At 38.3% G+C, this 24,132-nt stretch overlaps 1 protein-coding gene across 4 annotated transcripts in view; it reads left to right on the top strand.

Moving 5' to 3' along the window:
- nfic (nuclear factor I/C) overlaps positions 1–24,132 on the top strand; it is a 475,870-nt gene that overhangs the window by 31,334 nt on the left and 420,404 nt on the right. For all 4 annotated transcript variants that reach the window (XM_060845893.1, XM_060845894.1, XM_060845896.1 and 1 more), the window contains exon 2: positions 3,997–4,528. In XM_060845893.1, coding sequence (XP_060701876.1) covers positions 3,997–4,528 — 532 coding nt within the window. The remainder of the gene's footprint in view (positions 1–3,996; positions 4,529–24,132) is intronic.

Here is a 24,132-nt window from a genome sequence, read left to right as displayed (position 1 = left end):
AGTTTTATTTCCACTTTCATATTACGAAACATGTTTCTCATTGACACTAATGAACAGTTTAGCTGCATCTTCATTATGAACACGTGAATTAGAAGCAAGAGTAGGCCACTTGATCTTTTAGGCCTCCTCAGCCATGCAGTAAGATCATGGCTGACCTGATTTCTCCACAACTTTGCCAATCAATGATTAACGTTCACCCATTTGCTTATCAAGAATCTATCTACTTCTATCTTAAAAAAATTTAAATACTCTGCTTCCATCACTTTTTGGGGGAAACGAGTTCCAAAGAATTTTCTAAATGGGTGACCCCTTTCCCATTAGTTAACTAATGTCTTATCCATCTCAGTATGTTTCCCCTTGTATCATGAACTCTTATTTTCTGATATGACCTTTGAAATGGCACTTTATGGAATGCCTTCTGGAAATCTCAGTATGGTACATCCACTGGTTCTCTTTTATCCATATCATATATTACTTCACAAAATCATGTTGATTCTCTAAATGCCCTCCAATGAAGTGTTTAATAAAGCTTTCAAATGCTTCCTTACAGCAGATGTTAAATTAAATGGACTCTAGTTTTCAGCTTTTTTGCCTGCGTCCCTTTTTGAATAATGGTAATATCTGTAGGGAGAGAAACAGAGTTGATGTTTCACGACCACTATGGCTCTTCTTCAGACCTGTTGCTCTCGCTACAGATGCTGTTGGACCTGCTGAGTTTCTCCAGCACTTAATGTTTTTATTTCCCGTTATTTCTTCAGTTACTCCATCCAGCCACATGCTACTTTTTGGTGGCCCTAACATCACTTCTGCAAATTACTTCTTGCCTTTGTCATGTCTCAACCCCACCCAATCTACTTCTATGTCCTGATTTCCTGAACTTGCATCACCTTTCTCTATTGTACCAATATCATAATTAATTAACATAACCCCATTTTACCTTTTCCTAGCTTTCTGTCCTTTCTACACATCCCTACCCTTCAATATTCAGGTCCAAATCTATATAATTATGTAGACCTCCATCCTGGCCTTATTGTATTATTAATTTCTGTTTGTGGTGTTGGTTCATTTATTTTGTTTTTGAATGCTACATACATTCAGAGGCAGAGTCTTACATTTTCCCCTTTATTATATAATTAATGTTATTACATTTAACTATTGCCATGAAGGCACAAAGATTAAGCTATTAATATGAGAAACGAAAAGACTGTTACAGTGCCCCTATTTTGTATCAGTAGCGTACCTTTAAGTGTTGATCATAATTTGTAAATCTGGTCGTTGTTATTGACAAAAATGTATAATCCAGAACTGTTTGAAGCATAAAATGCTGTGTAAAATATTGGATTTTACTATAATTTATATGCTATCATCAACAAATATAGCCAGTGTTTAAATATTGACCAGAGGAATTTTCTAATTGAGAATTAAAAAGGGTGAATGGCATATGTTTCTGTCATTCTGACAGTGACAATATCCAGAGTTGCCTAATTGGCAATAAATTGGTTTGAGAGGTCTGATGGTCAAGAGAATAATTATATAAAGCAGGTTTTTTTTGTGTGTTTTCATAGATAATCTAGTATCCTTGTGATGTGGGTGTAGTTTGGATTGACTAAAATTGTACATATCTCTGTACATTGTTGAATTATGCCTCACAGTCTTTCTTCAATGGTTCCCCAGTCCTTTGGCGAGTTTGTAAACTTCTTCAATTGTACAACTCTCCAGAAACTGTATTGCTCTAGATACTTGGTGTAACTCCATTCCTTCATCTACCCCACTGTTGATGGCCATGCATTCAGCAATCTAGGTCCAAAGACCTTAAAAAAGGAAATGATGTATGGCCTTCATGGATGTTAACTGTCTAAAAGGTTACAGTTGGGTAATGTAATAGGACCATATCTTCACTGCCATCTGAATTCTGAATATATATACATCTGTAGAACTTCTGTTTTTTTTTGTTCATTATGAGTAAAATTACTCTCAGATTTTTGTATGCTGGGAAATAATGTAGTTTAGTTGAGAAGTCATCGCACAGGGCTGATGGTGCATTGCATTTTAAGAAGTGGTTTGAATAAGTGTTGACATGACACCTTTGGCCTCTCAGTGACCAAGAAATTCATTGCATATCAGTTTTAAACTTCTCAGTCAATTTTAGTCTTTTCCAAAGAACTAAGGCAGAATTTAATTCCATTTCCTATGGCAAGTCAGGTGCTAAGAATACATTTGGGAGAGTGCGTGGCCCCTACTATTTTCCTGCCTCTGCCCCAGTTAGACCTGGAGTGGGAAGGCTCATGGGCATGCTTCCTGCCCCAGTGCCCAATGATGCCCTTAAATTAACAATCACTGTCCACTTAACAATATAATTGCAATTTGGGTGGGTGAGCCACTGTGTGGATGCCTGTAAAGCAAATTCTTTTGAAGTTGCCAGCCTGCTTTGGGGGAGAATGGTGGTTGGGGGAGTGAGGATATAGTAGATTTTCACAATCAAGGGGCACTTAATTTCTGTTTGAGAAACCTGCATCAGAAAGGCAGAGTAACCCATGCTGCTAATCCTCATGCGTAGCCTTCCCCATCTCACCATGTTTTCATCTCCTTCTTGCTTTCCCCTCCTGTTATGACCCATCTTTACCTTGCTCCTGTAGTGATCCTTTTTATTACAGGTAGCAACTATTGCCTTCAAATGTTGCTGCAAAGCAATAAAGAGCTGTTGGCATACGATTGATTGGAATCTCTCATCGAGGGGGCAGTCTGTCTCCAGAGATTTTTACATCATGAACAGATCCTCTGCTGCTCAGTTAAGAGCAATTAAAATTAATGTGGCAAATGTGATGTACAGAGCTCTTGTTGGCTCTGAAGTCAGAGGTCAAAACTCCCTCGCCTATGTTAAATTCTTTCCGAGTTGTCCAATTCCCCCTTTCACTAACACTGAAAAACTGCACAGTGCTTAGTTATCCGCATGTGCACCAAACTGCACTATCTTATTAAAACACAGCAGTGAAGATGGTAGTTTATTTGCATCACTCCAGATCATTCAACCTGTTAAACATATAACTGAATGATACTAATGAAAATATCTGTATCTTTAGTATGCATTTACAGTCTATGTCTTAAGTAACAAGACTTTTATTTTATAGGTAAGATTCTTTATTATAAGAGGACTGTAGAGTCAGCAGTTTTTGAAAATTCGTTCAGGGAATGTAAGCCTTGCTGGCTGTGACATTGTTTAATTCTCAACCATAACTGTCCTCGCAAAAGTGGTGGTGATCTGCTGCCTAATGAACCAATGCAATCCATTTGCTGTTGGTGTGGCAGTTCCAGGATCTTGACCCAGTGGCAGTGAAGGAACAATGATATATTTCCAAGTTAGGATGGTGTGTGGCTTGGAGAGGAATGTGTAAATGGTAGTGTTTCCACATTTCTACTGCCCTTGTCCTTCTCCATGGTAGAGTTCATGGGTTTCGAAGATGTTGTTGAAAAAGTGTTGATGAATTTTTGTATATGGAACACACGCTGTTACAGTGGTGCAGGAGAATGTGGATGTTTGGTGGGAATGTGTTTCCAAATCTGGTGTGTTCTATCTATTCTATTAATCAACAATTTTGAAAGTGACAGAAACCAAACATTAGAAAATGGTCAGATGTCCCTATAAATTAGAATTTCTATTTCTGAAAGAGATCAAAGCTGATTAAAGTTCACCCTACATATTGCTTTTACATTCCGATGTAAAGTTGGCTACAGATTTGTTTAATAAGAAAACAAGATGTCTTTATAACTGGAATCATTACAAAAGAGTGGGTCAGAAAGTCTCTTACTTAAAATTGATATGTTCCCTGAAAATATACTTGTAAAATATGTGTAACATGTAACAGCCTATTGCCGTTATAACTGACAAATTTCTGGGAGATCTGGGAACGTTATTATTATAATGTAAGTTCATAAAATATGAGAAATTTGCCCAGATGTATTAATCACTACTTCTGATACTGTGTTATCTCTTATCAGGATGAATTTCATCCATTCATCGAGGCGCTTCTTCCACATGTCCGTGCGTTTGCTTACACGTGGTTCAACCTACAAGCTCGGAAACGAAAGTACTTTAAGAAGCATGAAAAGCGGATGACAAAGGACGAAGAGAGAGCAGTGAAAGATGAGTTACTGAGTGAGAAAGCAGAGGTAAAACAGAAGTGGGCATCGAGACTGCTTGCCAAACTGCGCAAGGACATCCGTCCTGAGTATCGTGAGGATTTCGTGCTGACCATCACAGGGAAGAAGCCTCCATGTTGTGTTCTCTCCAATCCGGACCAGAAAGGCAAAATAAGACGCATCGATTGTTTACGGCAAGCAGATAAAGTTTGGAGGTTGGATCTAGTGATGGTGATCCTGTTTAAAGGGATACCTTTGGAAAGTACTGATGGAGAACGTCTGGTGAAGTCCCAACAGTGTAATAACCCCATGCTGTGTGTGCAGCCCCATCACATAAGTGTTTCAGTTAAGGAACTTGATTTATACTTGGCATACTTTGTGCAAGAAAGAGGTAAGTGACATCATGGTCGCCTGTTTAACTTGTGCCTTTTACCCTCCATAGCACCACTGTACCTGTGAATGGTTTGTAATGTTTCTTTCTGTAAAAGTTATGCTTTTTCAAAAAGTTGATTACCAATATGATATTGTTCTCCACCTGTGGGACTGCAAAGGTCCTGCATAAATACCAGGCAAAGTGAAACTGACAAGGGTACATTGCCAAGTTTTAGTGAGTGTCATTCATCTGGAAGCACATTATCTGAATCTGTGAAGAGCTTGATAGAGAAATGCTTAATTTTAATAACAAAATATTATCTTGGGTATTACATTTTCAATTCTACAAGTCAGTTAATTAAAACTATTTTAATCCAAGCTCAGCAATATAGCTTCAATCTGTCGAAGCTGTTTGAGTAATTTTTCAAAATCTGATTAACAAACAATATTATGAGAACAAATGAAGATCATACTTAACAGATTCTTATAACTTGAAGAATTATACAGTTGTTAAACTAGGTACGCTGTCAAAATAGTCTACTAGATTACAAATGCTCTACAAAACCATATGTGTTACATAATTAAGGGAACCCACTCTAGTATAACAATTTTACTGATCTAAGTAAACTAAAATGTAATATACAGGTTAGCATGTATTTCTTCGCTATTTTAGCCAAAGTGTTAACTGATTTAAAATAGTTGGTCAATGTCTACCATAGTGAGTTGAGATTTATTAAATTTTCTAATATTGACAGTGATACTTCACAGCATGATGATTTTAATGGCTTTATCTAGTATTGAAACATAAAGTTTGATTTTCTTAATGTGTAAGTTAAGATTTGCTTTCCTGGAACTTCATGTTCCTGTGCAATCAGCCCCCTCGATTCCTGCGGGACTGACTTAACTGGATGTAAATAAAAGCTTCTCAGTTCTACAAGTGAAGTACATTTCTAGTTCAGAGGTTAAAGAGACAATATTCATTTTGTTCATGTATGAGTTGATCAAAAGCCCCATTTACACTGTGAGGTTACTTTCCATTCTGATCTGAGTTGGAAAGGACACCTCCTTGCTTGCATATGCTTTTGGACTAATCAAAATCATACACTGTTGCTATCATACTGCTAATTCAATATATTTTCTATAGCAATACTGAGGACACTAAGTCTAGCAAGACTTGAATAAGAGTATTCTTACTCAGATTGCAGTGGAGGAATTCTGTGCTGGATCACCATATAAAATAAGAAAGATCGTAATATTCCTGTGTCTATCCCAACACAGTATTATTTTACGCCTCTTCTTGGAAAGAAAATGGATACTGTGATTTCATATTGTAAGGGATTAAAAAGTATTATCAATTGTTCTTAAAGAATTTTTAAGTTGAGGTGTGGCACCAGTAGAAATTTGCAAGTCTCACTAGCAATGGCTCACATTTCAGGTCATTTACTCGCAACAGGCTGTTCCCTCAGCCTATCTTGTGCAAGGATTTGTCTGTATTTGCTTCTGGATTGTTTAAAGATCCATAAACAGTAGACAACAGTGTAACAAAAAATACATATGTTGATTATAAATGGACCTCAGTATAGGTGAATGAGTTTTGCAATTCAGCAGGAAGATAGTTTATTCTTTTATAAGACGCTTGGCATAATTTGTTATAGTTGTAAGATATGCTATATAACTTTGATAATTTTACATTTTAAATAATTAATTACTCCTGTGTGAAAATTTTAGAGGTCTAAAATAGTAGTTGAAGTATCTGTTATAAGGGCGAAATAACACTCCACTTTTTTATAAGAGATTTATAGATTGACAAGATGGAAAAGGTATTATTACAGCGATGGGCAGAGGGCATGTGTACTCAGGCCAATCCATTTTTTATCAGTTTGGATAAAAAAAGAAAGGAGATGGAGACATTTCAAAATGGGAAGGCATTGCAATGGTCCAGGAAATGACAGAAGTATTATTCCCTTTCATCTTTTAAGCACATGGTAGTCTAATGGCACATGGTAGTCTATTGAATCCACTGTTTTTGAATCCAGCAGATCAGACTCTGGGATATTTCTGTAATGATACCCTTTGACAAGATGTAGATAAGGAGGAAACAGCTTGTGTTATGATGGGAATACTGTGACTCCATGCCCTTTCTGTCACATGTACTCACGAGGGGTCCGCCATGTATTTAGAGGCTGAAGCATTGGTCTCCTGCCTGCTGGAGTCGGGAAGGGGAGTCGATGCTTCAGTCCCATTGCTCAGAATGTCAGTTCGGTATTCAGCACTCAAAACTCTCATCTCCATTTGCTAATGCTTATCTGGAATTGGGCACAAAGCCGATGTTTCCAGTGGCAGGGATGTGACCACTAAACCACTGCTCATTTCTGAACATAACACTTATGGGTGAATTAATATTAAAAACAATTGTTATGACAAAACTTTATAGGAGCAGAAACTAGAAACCATTTTGATTGATAATTTGCATAACACGTCAACTGTGAATTGTAATTGGGGAAGCTCCTGGAATCCAAAAGTTGTTTTGCAAAATCTTATTACTAATTTCTGTTACCTTGAATTTCAAACAGCGCAAAGCAAACTCTGCAAGGAGCATTGATCTATTTTTAAATCTTCATAATGGAAGAGGTTAGTTCTTGGTGTGTGATTAACATGTCATTTCAATAGTGATGATGTCATTGAGCTGGATCAAAGAGGAGTCTGTATTCCTACACTGTGTTTCAGGAAATCAGTTCTCTTAGTCCCTTCAGCACATACAGGGTACAGTAGAAATGCTGATAGATTTCATCAATTTCTGTGGCATTTTGGAAAATATTTGATTTTAAAGCAAGGTCAGCAACATTTTCTCCTTTCAGTATCATTGTAATGATATTGTAACATTGGCTAGTAAGTGGCAATCAATCAATATATATTTTAATAACATTGCTGGAGTTTCCCTTCAACGCATTGCCACTGACAGCACTTCACCATCAATATGCTTTAGCTGTCATTGTGCAACTTTACTTGTGTCTCATCAAAGGTTTCAGAACGTCTTTATCGACAGTCCTCTGGCTTCATGCTCAAAATTAGTGACCGATTTGCAGTGTGCAAAGCCACAAGAAGAGCAGCAGAGTTAAAGTGTTAGGTGCTCTGTTACTGAGCATCCTGCCCTCAGCATCTTTATCTAAATGAAAATCAAAAGTCTTTCCTTGGACAGTTTTTTTTACCGCCCTCTATTTCAGTTTTACTGTGAAACGATGAGTAAACTAACTAAAAGATACACATCAGTGTTAGGCTTAGTTTGGATTAGTCATTTATGTTAAAAATTTTCTAGTTTTTCATCATGCTGACCTGTATAGACAGGCCTTCTTTATGCCCACTAATGAATGATTGATACAAGCTGTTCTATACTCATCACGTCTTCTGTAACTCAGCCATTTTTTTCACGCTGCTACCACTGCTGTTGCATCAGATCAAATTATAATGGCTGCAGAATTTATGATGCTGTCAAAGTACCAGAACTTGCATTTTCAAATATATTAAGATCAATATATTATTCAACCTGAATCTTAAGTGTCTATTAAGGATAACAACCCCAAACCAGAAATCTTGTTTTTGTATTTGTTTGTAGATTAGTTTCAAGAAAACAAAAATCAATTAAATTGACGCTAAGGGATGTCATTCAGAGTTTAAAATGATATGTTCAAAACAAGGTAGTGAGTCTTGTTATTGGCATGCTTTATCCCATATGCTACACAGGGGTAGGAAGGAAATAAGCAGAATGTTAACAAATGATATACAGCTTGATTTGAGCCACAGTTTTCTAAAAAAACTTACAAGTAAAATATATGTCTTTGAAAAACCTTTAATGTCATGACAGTATTTATGTTTCAAAAACATCAGTTATTTGCGATTTTGGAGAAAATTTGTAGCTGAGGTGGTGGATCAGGTTGTAAATTTGCTCACTGAGCTGGTAGATTTGTTCTCATTTTGTCACCATGCTAGGTAACATCATCAGTGAACATCCGATGAAGTGTTCATGTTCTGACCCGCTTGCTATTTATCTGTCTCAGTTTGTTGTGTTGGGTGATATCGTTTCCAGTTTTGTTTCTGAGAGGTTGGTACATGGGGTCCAAATCAATATGTTTGTTAATGGAGTTCCTGTTTGAATGCCAGATCTCTAGGAATTCCTTTTGTTTAGCCTGTCCTAGGATGGATGTGTTGTCTCAGTTGAACTGGTGTCCCTCTTTGTCTGTGTGTATGGATACTAGTGATAGTTGGTCATATCTTTTGGTGGCTAGTTGGTGCTCATGTATCCCAGTGGCTAGTTTCCTGCCTGTTTGTCCAATGTAGTGTTTGTTTCAGTCTTTGCAGAGTCTTTTGTAAATGATGTTCCCTTAAATTTAAAGGACCCCAAAGCAATAAACATATACGAAAAACCCAGCAAGGATGCAACAAACATTACATTGGACAGACAGGCAGGAAACTAGCCACCAGGGTACATGAACACCAAATAGCCACCAAAAGACATGACCAGATATTACTGGTATCCATACACACAGATGAAGAGGGACACCAGTTCGACTGAGACAATACATCCATCCTGGGACAGGCTAAACAAAGACACACATGGGAATTCCTCGAGGCCTGGTATTCAAACTGCAACTCCATTAACAAACATCTTGATTTGGACCCCATTTACCAACCTTGCAGAAGCAGAACTGGAAGTGAAATCACCCACCACAAAAGGCCAAGACAGATAAATAGCAAGCGGGTCAGAACACTAATGCTTCATTGGAGGCTCACTGATGATATTACCTTGCATGGTGATGAAAGATCTGAGAATAAATCTACCAGCTCAGCAAGCAAATTTACAGCCTGAACATCAGTTATCTTGACATTAAGGTGGCTATACCTTCGTACTAAGTTTATATTGTTAGGGTCAGTTTTTGTTATCTGACTCTTGTCTACATTAGTCAGGTGATTCAGTGATGGCAAAACTTTTAAAATCAGGTGAGTTTATTCCTCACAATTAAAAAGCTAAATTGTTTTAAATAGCCTGACCTTGCAGATGATGTACAATCCACAGTAGCAGTTATCCAGTTGTAGTCATCTTCACACTGGACTTTACATGCGCTAACACAATGTTTAGAGCTTGGCAGGTGGAATATGAAAGCATGGCTTTCCAATTTGACATCATGAAACAACTAAAATAGTTATTTGTAATGTACAATTTACAAGAGTAAGGGCACAAGGAATTAATTTTATCCTCTTTAGATGTCTGTCCCCACAGAATTTGACATACAGTCTTCAGTTTCAACTACAAAATTCTAAAGACAATATCATGTCTTCACCCAGCAATATTTTTTGATTATTGAGATCCTTTTTAGTAGTTTGATGAGACACAAAAGAAAATACATTGATTTTTCTGATATTTTGTTTGCAAAGAAATATTTCTCACTTTCATTTAAAACAGTCTAAAATAAATTCATTATTATGAATTAATGTATTTCTCCTTCTCTTAACTCTACAAAATAAAAAATCACCTTCAGAGAAACTTTTGTTATACAATAGTCAAAATGGGGAAAATATGGCTGTCCCAGTTTGGAGGGGTACTTTTGTAATTTTGAAATTTCTTTTCAATAATTTCAAAGCCATAGTTAATTTTGTGAATTTCCTTTTGTGTGTGACTGGGTCTCCATTGAAATGAAATTGCAAATATTACCAGCACGTTCCAACATGCCAGGCACAGGATGATAGTTAATCTCTAGACTGAGGAATGCTTCAAGAGGAGTTAAATTGCATTGGCAAATTAAACTTTCTTTTTGCTGGAGCAAATGATTGGATACAATCCTAGAAAAAGAAGTGTTAATCTGCACCTGCAGTTCCTCAAAGCAAGTAAAATATTTTGACTTGGGCAAATATGTATTACCTGGCAGGTTCTGGAGTTGAGCATACGTTTCAGTTTTATTCTAATCTTAAATTCCCTCACTCTTTCCTTTTTAATACTTCCTTTGCAGGATCAGCTAATTTTCCTGCAACCTCCCACAGCTTGGAAATGAGGGTAGCCTTGTCTCTGGAATCCACAGTGCTTGCAGAGTGGCCAGCCAACTATGTCAGTTTTAACTTCTCCATTATAAGATCCTGCCATAAGCTTTCACTCTAATAGATTTGGTGAGAGCTGACACAACTCATTCACAACTCAAGCAATGGATTTGAGTGACAGACTATCCTGGGACTTGAGCCTGCAGCTGTAGATAGTTCATTGGCATTCCGCTGAACTGCTGGAATCAACCAAAAGCTTGCCAGGCACCTTAGATCTAATTTTAGCCATCATGCTCCTTGCTATTAAGCAACCAATGTTGGATAGGAAGGCTTAGTTGTCAGATCTGCATTGCTGTTGCCCCCTTTTGCTAAGCAGAAGTTTTCTTTGTGGGGTAACAGAGCTGACCATTATCTCTTCCTTCCAAATGACATCACAAAGTTCCTAAATACTATACTTGATAGTTGATGTGTGAAATTTGTGCAAGTAAATGATTGCACTTGGCACATTTAGGCAATTAAATAAAATATTCAAACAGACAAGAATAAGATTTGTGTAGATGTTTCAGACTTAACATGGAGCCTCTAAGTTGCTCGGGTGAGCTGGGATAGGAAAGTCTAATCAGTGTTCGGTTTAAAAACAGAACATGAATGTGTTGGCAGAGATATAGTGTTGAGGCAAGAATATGTTTACAAAACATATATATTTAATTGGCACCAAGGACTGAGCAACACTTCAAAAGCTGAAATGTTACAAATGTGGTGCCTGTTTAAAAAAAAACTTTTGAGCTAGCTTTAAAGCTAAGTGTTCACACTTATGGACTTGATTTCAAATGAGATTTAAATTATATTTGCTAATGCAAGAGGATATTTTTATGTCAAGTACAACATACATTGTTAAGGTAAGTGTCAGGATAAGATTTCTAAAACATAGGAATTTTGAGCTTTGGAAACCATCTGGGAAAGATGAAGAGACAATTTTTCATCAGAATGCAAATCTTGAATGTATTCAGTTTTCACAACCAGAGGCCAGAGGTGCAAATCTGGAGAACTTGATCACTTTTTTAAAACAAGTATTTAGTTTAAATAGATGTTGGCTCATTTTTGTTGCTGTAGCAGAGCATTTAATGTTCTGCTGATAGTTTGTCTTGCACGTGAATGTTTTGGTTTTTAAATATTTCGTATGGCAAGTTGCTGCAAGTTGAGCTATCATGAAAAAAACGGGGCTAACTCAGCTCCGAGCGCATAAGGTAAAGGGTTGTAAATCTCCTTAAGCAATTGGATTGAAGAACTAAGAAATAAACAATGTAAGACTAGGAAATAATTTGTAAATTAAAGTTGGTGAATTCAATGCTAAATGTTGTAAAAAAGAGAAAATAAAAAATTTGGTTGGGAGAAAAGCAAAAGGAAAAACAAAGCTTATAAAAATCTCAAACAAAAATTAAAACCTGAGAGAATGACACTCCACATCTGTAAATGTATTTTTTTGCCAGTGTTTGACTGGCAGTAACTCAAAGTTTTTACATCATTAAAAGTGCACTTCAAGTGAGATGGATGAGACTTAACTTTGTGGCATGAGTTCAGTTCCCATCGACTACTCAAACATCATAGTGCATCTCTGTGATGAGGTAGACAGTAAAGTGTTGATTCCATGTAGCAGTGTAACTTGGGCAGCAATTTTTGTGTATTCAAGTTTACCCATGCATCTGCCCTTTGGCTGAATTTGTTGTCACGTTTGACCATAAATAATGATGAGCGCTATTAGCTTTAATGGTATTCTGCAGTAAATTCTGGACCATTGATTTCTTTTTAGACAAATCATGGTAAATTATAACTTACTTAACAGAGAGTTGCTGTGAATGATGTCATTGATGTAGAAGCTAAAAGAAAATCCAAGTACTGGATACATTGGATATCCAGTGGTACATTGGATACAAAGAGGTGTTAGTCAAGTTGTTTATTTGTGATATTTGATTATGTCGCTTAATGCATTGACAGAATATTCTCACATTTAATGGCTTTCACTTGAACTGTACTCAAGACAGTAACAGTTGAAATGAATTCCTGTCATTTGTTTCAGTTTCTGCACTGGGTTGATGCTCGACAATGTTTTAAGTTACTTAAGCTCCATGCAGCCATTCTTTTTGAGGGCTCTTCATCTCAGACTCCACTCAGCTTATTTTGGATTTATAAAATTGACAAGTACTGAAGATTGTTAAACACAAAATCACATGGCATTGCGACAGTTAAATGGCAGGAGCAGCTGCTGGCTTTGCATCAGGTACTGCATGTACTAGATCAGGTTACTGATTCAGAACATATCGATCATGTTTCAGACGTATTGATGTGTCTAGTCAGAAGTAACTTTCAGATCCTGAGAACAGGGAACTGTGGGATTGTAAGAACCCGTTTGGCCTCAGAAACAGTTCGTGCCAATAGAAAATGAAGTAAGACTACCAATTACCTGTAAATCGTATTTTAATTTGCAACTTTTTTAACAGATTTAATAAAAAATGTGGAATACCATGCAACTCTGATTCCTACTCATTTGTTTTATTAAGTTCATACTAGTAGACTTTAGAAACGTTTAGGAGAAGGGAGAATGGAGAGTATTCTTATCATTCCTTATTTTAACAATTAAACTGTCATTATAAAATGTTGCACTTGCGTCTTTGTTTTTGTGAACAGCAGCTTTTTGCATTTAAATAGCACTTTAAAGTCGGAAAGTTTGCCATGTGGAAATTTAATCAAAATATGATATCAGCAAGTTAAGGAAATCTTACAGCAAGTGACTAAAGTGTTTGATTTAAAGGAGGAAAAACAAGTAGAAAGGGGCGATGTTTAGGGAGGGAAATCCAGAGCTTAGGGAGCCAGTAACTGAAGGCACAGCTATCCGTGATGGAGCAGTTCAAATTGGAAATGCTCAGGAGGCAAGAATTGGAGGAATGCAAATGTCTGAATGATTATAGAGTTGGAGGAAGTTACAGAGGTTGGCAAGGTGAAGACATGGAAAGACTCAAGAGAGAAGATGAGAATTTTAAAACTGCAAAGTGGCTTAACTGAGGACCATTATAGGACAAATAGGAAAAAGGAATATTATATGAGTTTGGGCGTGGACTATAGAATTTTGGATGATCTTCAGTTTATGGAAGATGGAAGGTTGTCAGAGTGCAATAAAATGGTAACATCTAGAGATAACAGTGTCATGGATGATGGTTTGAGCAGCACATGAACTGAGGCAGCCTTGACTATGGTGGTTGGAAGCTCAGTTCAGCATTAACTATAACAGCAAAGTTGAAAACCATCTAGTTCAGGAACAGACAGTTGCCTGGATGGGGGTTGGGATCGATTGCTGGAAATCAGATTTTGTGGTTGGGACCAGAGTCAATGTCTTTGGCCTTCTCAGTATTCAGTTGAAGGAAATTTTTGCACATCCAGTACTTGCTTTTGGAGAAGCAGAGTGAGAATTTAAGGCAGTGAAGGGACCAAGAGAGGTGGTTATGAGGTAGAGCTAGGTGTCATCAGTATACATCTGGAACCTCGCATACTTTTGGGTCAAGCTGTAGCAAAGGACAGACTTTCAAAGGCTATCAGAAGTCATTCTGTGGGCTGTGCAGAATTGAAAGAGAAGTCAATGCAGTTATTCCTTGGCTATGGCTGGATAGCTTGGAATAGAGTATAGACTGGAATTTCGCCATTAAAATCTCACCCAATCAGACAGGAGATTTGGAACAGAACAGCGTTAGTATTTGAGTAGTGTAAACTCACTTGAGGGCCAAGGCAATCTCATTGTTTTCCTTGCAATTGAATGGGGCTGGGATGAGAAAAAGAAAGACTTAATATAGATGTATTTGAAATATTCCTCTTCCAAGATGATTTTAAATTTGAGAGATTAGTTTTGTATTTGTGAAACTGATTTGTCAAACATATACACTTCATTAGAAATACTGCTTGTGGTATTTCAAAATATGCAGGATCTTAATGTTTTTCAGTAGATTCCTGAAGGTTTTATTGGACCGTGGTAATATTTGAACATGTAATTATAGTTTGTGGCGCCAGTGGATAAAGGAGTATGGAGCAGGTTGAGTATAGGGGTCAGTATTAATTAAATATTAAGTCTGATAACTGCTTTTAGACTCCGTTAGTATTGTGACATAAAAGTACCTGCAGCCAGTGTCCTATTTGATGCAAGATCCTGTTTGTGTAATGTACTGTGAATAAATTAAGTAACCCTGAACTAGAATGCCTCAGAGTTAACTTGGGTAGCAACAGGTGTTGATGTATCAGTTAACCAAACAGCAGTGCATATATGCAGTTTGATCCATTCAGCTGGCTTTGAACCCTAACATTAGCACCCAGTTGAAGTAAATAATTTGGGATTGCCCTTTCTAGGTGACAAATTTGATACGTATATCCCGCATATTATTACTTTTTATTTGGTTGCTTTGACCCTGTTTTGAAATTGGAAGTATCTGTTGCCTGTCCCCAGGGACTCAGAGAAGCATGCATCTGAACCTTCATGATTGAGTACCTATCCCATCTCATAGTGGCATGTAGCTGTTGTTGTTTTGCATGTCATTGACCTAGTGCTTTAAACACCTACATGCTGTTCAGTCTTTGTGTCTAATATTGACCTAGCCAGCTGCCATTAACATCATCTATGATTAGTTTGCTGAGACAAAAGCAATATCGTATACAATTATGCTGCAGTAAATGTATTGGGAGAACTTAATGGTAGAAGTTAAAAATCACACAACACCAGGATATATTCCAACAGGTTTATTTGGACGTACTAGCTTTTGGAACACTGCTCCTTTGTCAGGTAGCTAGTGGGGAAGGATCCTAAGACACAGAATATATAGTACCTTGATGTTCGGAGCTTATTTGGTTTAATGGTAGAAGACAGTGAGGACAGGGGACTTCAATGAAACCTGCAAATGCAAGTAATGCCGCTTAATTAAATAGAAGCCAAAATTTCAGTTTCCCAACCGTGGGTTAAAATGCAAAGATTAAGACCGGAATCTTATAGGGCCTTCACAAATGAGGGCATTGGTGAGAAATATGAGGGAGTCACGTCAGAAGTTCAGCGAGGCTTTTCTCAATGCCAGGAGCAACTAGCTGCCTTTTGCAAATAAGCTCCAGACATTAAGGTGAGATCTTTGAAAGATACTGGCAAAAGCCTTATTAAGGGGATTATTGTAAATTGCCGGCCTCATTAATTGCAGATCTTGCCTCACTAAAATGCATCTTTCTATCCAGTCGTACCCTGTGAGGAGAGTAGATGCCAAGAATTCCTGGCACGAAAGTCTTAGCAGGTCCCCAGTGGATCAGTTCACTGCTTGGTCTTCCAGATTGCCCTCTTGAACACTGGCAACATTGCACTCTCCAGGGCATCTGCCATACTTACTCCCTATCCACCTGCCAACCTCTCATGACCCTGATGGCACCTCTACGATCTATATACAGGAGTCTCCTGCACTTTAAGGCTGCACTTTGGAACAGACCAGGACTACCATGGAAGTTCTACTGCAAAGGACTCTTCCTGCACACAACTCATAGATTAGACCAGGCTGCATCTTAGTACTGCTCACTTGCTCTGGTAGCATTCACACACCTTGAGCCTACTTGGATGCTCAGCAAGAAGGTGAGGTGTCCTAAGTGAGTGAGTGGGCAGCACAGAGGCTATTCAACTCTAGGAGGTTGGAGAGGGAATAAGAGCAAGTGAGAGCAAGTGTTGCATGTTGTGGTGAGCAGGGTAGATAATGAGACTTGGTGGAAGGTGGGTAAAGTTGCCAAATGGCATGAATGTCAGGCAGGAGAGGGAAAGGATGGTGATATTTACCCAGGCAAAGCAATGAAGGCTAATATTTTCTTCCTTCTTTGATAGGCATTCTGCTCGATAATGACTGCAATGATGCTTGGCAACCTTGGATAAGGTTGGTAGGTTCTGATGGTGTTTACCCTTCTAGTGGTCTTGGGGAAAGACATCATCCCTTCTCTGCACCAACCCATCCACAAATAGCCCTTGGTACGTGTCTGCAGAATGGGGCACCTATTGCCCCATGTCTGTCAGGAGCCCAGTAGGGCAACTCCAGACATTGCTAGTCCAGATGCACTAAGATGGTATAGAGTATTCTAGGATGTCTATTGCAATGTCAAGTTCTTTTGGGCATGGTGAGTTGGTGAATCAGCCCAGCATTGGATTGAGGGGTGCCATAGTGGTAGTTAATGAAGCAGGTTTCGACATCTGAAATTAAGTCAATGGTACACAAGAATCACATGGCATCACATTCAATTTTCTTTAAAGAATGGAATCTAGCAATTAACAGTGCAGTTTTGTCTGAAGTCAGTAGTTCTCTTTGTCAAACTCTGCAGCATAAAAGAGGGGAGCAGGAGGGTAGCAATTTGCAAAGAAGAGCAGAACCAGCAAGGATGAGGCAGGGATAAGATGAAGGCATGGTTGGGGCCATTTGAGCAGTGGAAGATGCATTGAAAAGGTGGTTGGGGCATGGAGGAATGAAATGGGAGAGGCCTAGCATCCTGGGTGTGATGGGGTTGGAGGGTTGTGGATTGCAGTGGGAGATTGAAGGATTACAAATAGAAGGCCAAAGAGATGCTGGGTGGATCAAGGGGAATGTATAAGAGCATGATGGTAAAGGAGGAGGGTGGAGGATGACTGCTCTTATCACACACATAGGAAATATGTTTTGTAAAGACACTAAAAGCACATATGCATGTTTGAAGTGGAAGAAACCTTGTGTAGGTTGGTTGTGAACAATGAAAGAAGATGAAAATCTCACTGCTGCTCATCAGTTCTGTGACAATACTATGGCTTTAAGAGGTGCTATTTATCCTTGTTTTTATGAAGAACGGTTAAGACAGAGGTACCGAGCAGTTTCCTCCAAAGCCAATAAAGCAAACAACTTGCGAGGCTTTGGTATTTTATTAAGCTGGGACAATAGAAGCAGTCTGCATGGTGGGATCAAGCTCCCACAGGTACGAGGTTTTTTGTTTTAACTTTCTGCAGTTGCTGGGGTCATGAAGCTGGATGTGGAAGTTCTTATTCTTATTTCTGTGACAACTAAAAGCTGGGGTTCTCTTCCTGCTGCTAGAATTACATGTGAAACAATCTATTTTGCTGAATTTGCCTTTGCCAAGGGTGTGTTTATGGGATATTACTATATTGGAACAGTTAATTAATATGTATATATTACTTTGTTAAGCATTTCAATAGTGTTCCAGTTAAACCAGTTATTTTTATTTTGTCTATATTTTAACTGTATTGTAAAACTAAAATATGTTTTGTTTAAAGTTGAATAGTTTGATCAATTAAATTGCATTTGGAATGCAGCACTTTATACTTACCTTTAAAAATAAGAAAATGTTATGGTCTATACCAGGGATGGGGAACCTGTGGCCTTCTAAGCCAGTGTGTGTGGCCTTTTGAATGAATCCAAATTTTGCAGAACAAATCTTTTATTTTTTCATTAATACGTTTTTTTTGTCCTTTATTATTTTTATTTTAATCTTAAAATGAATGTATTTAAAATGCCAGAGAGTAAAAGAAAATTCAACGAAATAATTCTCACAGACTGACTGCCACAATTAAAAAATTGGTCAGTCATAAGGGCTATTTTGACACTTGCCATGCTCATGATTTAGTTATAATGCAACTCTAGAATGTACCTTATCGTCCCCGCCTGACTGGTGCCACTACCGCCCGAGGCTGGTTGGTGAGAGCCTGTGGGGATTCAGTACGCCAGTATTTATCAATTGATGACAACAGTGCACGTGGCTTTCCATTTGAAGTGAAATTTGAGAATAGTTACACAGTCTAACCGTATCAACATTTATATAATTGAAGTTTCTTGGATGTGGCCTTATTAGATTACAACTAACATAATACGGCCTTCCAACATGAAAAGATTCCCCATCTCTGGCCTAGATGGACTTCTTAATATATCTTGAGGGGGAGTTTGATGTGGTCCATAAGAAGTTCTATGTGTAAAACTCATGGATATGCATGTTCTCATTTCACTTGTTTACACTGTTGTTATTGATGGGATACATAGGTGTCTCATGTACTCAATATTCCTACATCATGGGAGACAGTGAAATGAAACAAACAATTGGAGGTTAGATTAGATTAGATTACTTACAGTGTGGAAACAGGCCATTCGGCCCAACAAGTCCACACCGACCCGCCGAAGCTCAACCCACCCATACCCCTACATATACCCCTACCTAACACTATGGGCAATTTAGCATGGCCAATTCACCTGAATCGCACATCAGGTTATAATGCCAGTGGTAGGCAACACCAGAGGGGCAGCTAGTCAGGAGGCAGCCATTGTAGAAGCTGGGTACTAACACTTGCAATGATATTGTGGGCATGGTACAGAACCTCCCTGTTTGTCCAGGACGCTCTTTCACGGCCTGTCCATTGCATTGTCATCTAATAGAAGATGCCACCAAGAAAATGCTTTTCACCATATGGCTGCAAGTGTTTCCTATGCCTGCGGCCTGTACTTAGATTTTAATTAGAGTTGCATTGGGACCAGCAATAAGGAAGGTCGTCAAAATGCCAACCATTTCTGGATCTGCTGTCATGAAAGGCAGGATACAAATAATATATTACCAGGCTAGAGCGTCATTTGAAGTAGAAATCAAGAGGCAAGGTCCTAATCAAGCATAAAATGTACTCAACATTTAATATACAGTAATGATTACTGGATTGGCAGGACATTTGCTGCTGCCAACCATTAAAGACCATTTAAGAGCACAATTTGGATCTATTAAGCCTATTTTAACAATATACTCCTTTATCACATATTAATGCAACTTTCTTGGCCAATTAGATCAATTTATCATTGTAATCTGCTTGTGACATCAAACTGACCGAGTACAATGTTGAGTAGTCCAGTTCCCATGTTTGCCTAAAAGGGAAAACACAGCAGTGAACAAACTGAAAATAAACTCATTTATTCAATACATGGAGTTCGTTTTGACATGTATTTTGAACTCTTACAATTGGACTCCAACTCTAACAATTGGACTCCAATTCAAGAGGAGCTTAAGAGTTCAGTCCATGATCAATACCTCTTTGTTGTTTATTTATTGTCAAAGTTTGAAATCCTTTGATCATTTTATCACAGAATCACAGAATCACATTAGAAATGTGTTTCAAAAGCCATGGTTAGTATTTAAAGAAAAAATGCATTAGGTGGCACCTTGGATACTAGCTTTGAAGTTTTTTTATAGACTGTAAATATTAAGCAAAACACCTCGCATCCATTGTTTCAGAGTGTTTCTGAACTTTTTCTGACTGAACAGCCAGGAAGAAAGCAGAATGTCAGAAACCTAAACACCAGTTGAGCCTTGTCAATAGAGAAGTTGGTGAAGCAGAAAGACCCTGGAAAAAGGCAGACTCAAAAATTAGATTGCAAGGAATTCTCTGTTTGAGTCACGCAAGGTGACTGATATAGCACAACAAAGCAAACTCATTATATTTCTGTTATTATGTGGAGGTTAGTTCTACTCTTTGAACAAAGTGAATCCGATCGTACGTACTGCTTTGTGCTTTCACTTTATTGTTTATAAAGGCAGCTTAATGATTCAAATCAGATCTTGCTCTATCTAATGTCAACTCAGATTCTCAGTGCAAAAAAAACATGCAAATCTGATCCAGGTCACAAGGGCGAATTAATTATTGCATGAATGACCTTTGTACAAGTGGATGTGGGGTGATGTGAGTCTGTTGCTGTAAACGTGAGACTATTAGATCATTTAAAAGAGTAACTAAATCTTGACCCCAAGAAGGAAATTCTAGCACCTTCTCTTTGAGTCTGCTGTTTTTTTTATGCATCTGTTTTGGAGGTGACATTTACTTTGGCAGTACTTCCTCGTGGAAAGAATACTCCTTGGTAGTAGCGAAGGTACTTCTTCCATCTATCTCATGAAACAGCATCTTCTTGGTCTCATCAGTTCTTGTGCTTGAACTTTCCAAAACCAATTAAAGTTGGAGTTTTCTCCCAAAATAGTTTTCCCAGAACTACAATCTGCTCCCTAAATCACTGTTGTCATGCTCAGGAACCCCAATCAGATGCATAGGGTTGAAAAAAAACAGCCACATTGCAAAATTGATTACCCAGACAGGATGTGGAAGCAGCATTAACAATATGTAATGTCAAGACAATGCCCTGATATGCACTGATTAATGTTGCCCAAAAGAGAAATTTACCCTATACAGGCAAACTAGTATAAGAGAAGCTCAGGACTAATGTAATAATGTAGTTTGTGCAAGAACTGTATCAAACCTAGATAAATCTGCTGGATTGCAAAACCAAAACGTTTGGACTCACTCAAAATGTAGTTAGATACAGTGATGAGAGGAATTTAGTTTGGGTAGGGATGAATGACTTCCAGCATCTACATTTGCTCTTAAGATGAAGAGATTCTATGCAAATCCTTGGCTGAATTTAATAGCTACCATGGTGGCCTGGTCCTCCGGGCAGAAAGTAGGAAGCAACCTTACTGCAGCTGTTCTCTGAACCGCCCACCAATTAAAAACAAAATACGGCAAATGTTGAAAATCTGAAATAAAAACTGAAAGTGCTGGAGAATTACAGCAGGTCTGGCAGTATCTGTGGGGAGAGAAAAAGTCAGCTTTTTCAGTTCAATATGACTTTTTAAACACAGAAACCCTAATGGGTTTAAATGTCATTGTTGGTGGGGCATCTGTGCCTTTTAAGGGAGAAGATTTGCCCTCGAGAGCTACAGGCCAGTTAGAGGGCCAGCTGCTCATCTGTCCCAGCAATGCACTGAAGAAAGAATGTACAGCTGTACTGAAGCAACTCCAAAACCCTGCAGTGGGACAGCCTCCCCATTTGGCAAGCCCTCCGCTCCCCCTAAAAGCCACCAAAAACATACCACCTGGAATGAATTGAGTTAAGGCCCTCACTGGCCTCCAAGTGAGAAGGGAATCCTCAGCTTTGCTAGTCCCTGACTTGATTTGAACAGTTAGGAAAGCAATGAGAACACAGTGTACTGCCTTCCCTCTCGATTCTGCAACCAACTCAAAATCTGAGTCCCTCTGGGTGGGTGGGGAGGGGGCGCGATAAGCAGCTTGAAATTAAATTCAGTCCTGCAGGTGTTTCATTTTCACATCAAATACCAATTATGATTTGCTGAAGTTGTAAGATCCCTTTTTAAAGTAACAGATTTCTCTTTTATAACTTTGCAATGAACACAGAAGCATGGCAGGGAATGAATCCAAACAATAAAAATAAAAGGTAGTCAAGGGGCTTTGTACAGCTGATGTGGATTGGTGGTATGGTTGCAAATATTTTAAAATTTTATATTTTTAAATTTTCCGTTTTTACATTTTACACATTTAATCTGAAAAGTGCAGTAGCATTAGTGTTGACAAACTATTGTTTAAGATGGAAATTAAGAAGAGTCAATTGAGATCTAAAAGGGCACATTATTTGTTACATGTTGTGAATATTATGATGAAGTGGCTAAGCTTTATGTTCTGGTGGTTAAATCCCCTTTAAGAAGGGTGATAGCCTGGCTGGTCACGGAAGAAACAAATCTATTAAGCTGTCTTTTTACATTGTGAAACCAATGAACAGTTCACTGCTCTTGACCCCAGCCGTCTGAGTAAAAACATCGGGACTTGGTTCTTGACCTGACGTCTGCAGCAGTCTGCCCAGTCACTGCACCAGAGGCAAGGAAGTTGTAGTTTTTGCTTTTCCTGCTGAAGCATTGGCAGCCTCAGCTGAACAAACTGTCACAGGGCCACCCTTTGGCTAAGCTAGCTGGAGGCGGCCTCTCAGTTATTTGGTGTGGTTAGATAGTGGTGCCTTTTCATTGTTGCTTTTGTTTGTTAATGGCTTGGCTTAAGTAGACAAATTGAAAGGCCACCCAAATGTAGTTGGCAGTCAATCCAAACAAACTCACTCAAAACACAATCCTTTTTTCCTCTTCTTGAAATTTATTTTGACCCTGGGGGCTTAAATCTTTTTTTCAAGTAATGCCTTTAAATAATTCTGTTCATTAGGCCTGTCTTACTAAGTCAATATAATGCATTGCACAAAAAAATCTAAAAATCACTACCCACTCATTACATTTGGATAATTGTTCACCACGCTTACTTTCTATCAGAAATGGTTTGAGCTGCAGCACAAATACCTGTTTCCTGACACTGTTCATTACTGAACTAAAAGATCATTGCGACCTTGGACTTGTAAAATCATGCCAAAGTACAACAATGTGAAAATTGGAAGTAATAGGAAATAAGACATTACCATTATATTTCTTCTACAAATTTATGACAGCAATAACCATATTACTTGCAAATCCAGCAGTCACTAGTGAAGGATGGAAGGGCTGGTTAGCTCAGTGAGCTCAACAGCTAATTTGTGATGCAGAGTGATGCAAGCAGCATAGATTCAATTCCCACACCAGCTAACATGACTTTGCAGGACAGTCCTTCACCACTTCTTCCCCTTACCTGAAGTTTCCTGTACTTAAGGTTAAACAACCTGATCCCTGATGAAGGGCTTTTGCCCAAAACATCAATTTTCCTGCTCCTTGGATGCTGCCTGACCTGCTGTGCCTTTCTAGCACCGCACTCTTGACTCTAATCTCCAGCATCTGCAGTCCTCACTTTTGCCTTAAACAACCACTCTCTCTTTTTCTCTCTGCTCTGGTCCAGAAAGACTGGCCACTTTATTGAAGAGCAAGCATAAGATGAATAAATGTTCTATAAATAGATTCAAGGATTCAATTGTAAATATCATAATTACTGAAATATTATCATACTAAATTAGATGAAACGTATGTAAGGAGGATTTATGTTGGCAAAATAATAGCTTCTTTCATGGATCTTCTTGCACTGCTTCTTCAGATTTGCATTGCAAGCATGTGAACTCACAGTTTGGTGTCCTGATCAGTCATTCATTCACTCAACAAGTCTATTTGTCTTGCAAGCAAATGCTTAACTGAATAGGAATGTACCCCATTGTGGTTTAATATGCTTTCCATTTCAGGGATGATTGATTGAGTTTAATAGATTATTCAGTTGGTGGAATGACATCTGGTGCCTCAGTTCTGTGCCTCACACCTTTAGTGTGGTGCTTCTTTGGCACTTCTACAAAAGAACAAGATACTTCAGAGGCCAACTGGATGCCAGAACCGAATTGGTTGCACTTGTATGAGAAAGCTGAACTGCTGAATAATGAACGTTACAGCAAAACAACCTGCTTGAAGAGAAAACATGGCATGATAAACTCGACTGACTGTTACGTTTTAGAAGAGCAGTCTTCACTCATAAAATCAGATTAGATTCCAACTTGCATCACCAACATCATCTTTGATATTACTGAGCTATTGTTGTCACTATGGCAACGCTTTTAAGATATTCTGAGTTATATAACGAACAATGTGGTCCCACTTTGTTCTACCTTGACTTCAGCAGACAGGCCCTTAATCATAAAAAGATTGAACCAGCTGTTGCATAGCATCCAATCCATTTCCCTTTTCAGGATTAATTTTTGAGGCTGCAACTCAGCTCTAAGTGAGAGTCTGTTGGTCTAA

Source organism: Hemiscyllium ocellatum, chromosome 28, assembly GCF_020745735.1.
Source record: "Hemiscyllium ocellatum isolate sHemOce1 chromosome 28, sHemOce1.pat.X.cur, whole genome shotgun sequence".
NCBI classification, from domain to species: Eukaryota; Metazoa; Chordata; class Chondrichthyes; order Orectolobiformes; family Hemiscylliidae; genus Hemiscyllium; species Hemiscyllium ocellatum.
This window is presented reverse-complemented; position numbering and strand designations above follow the sequence as displayed.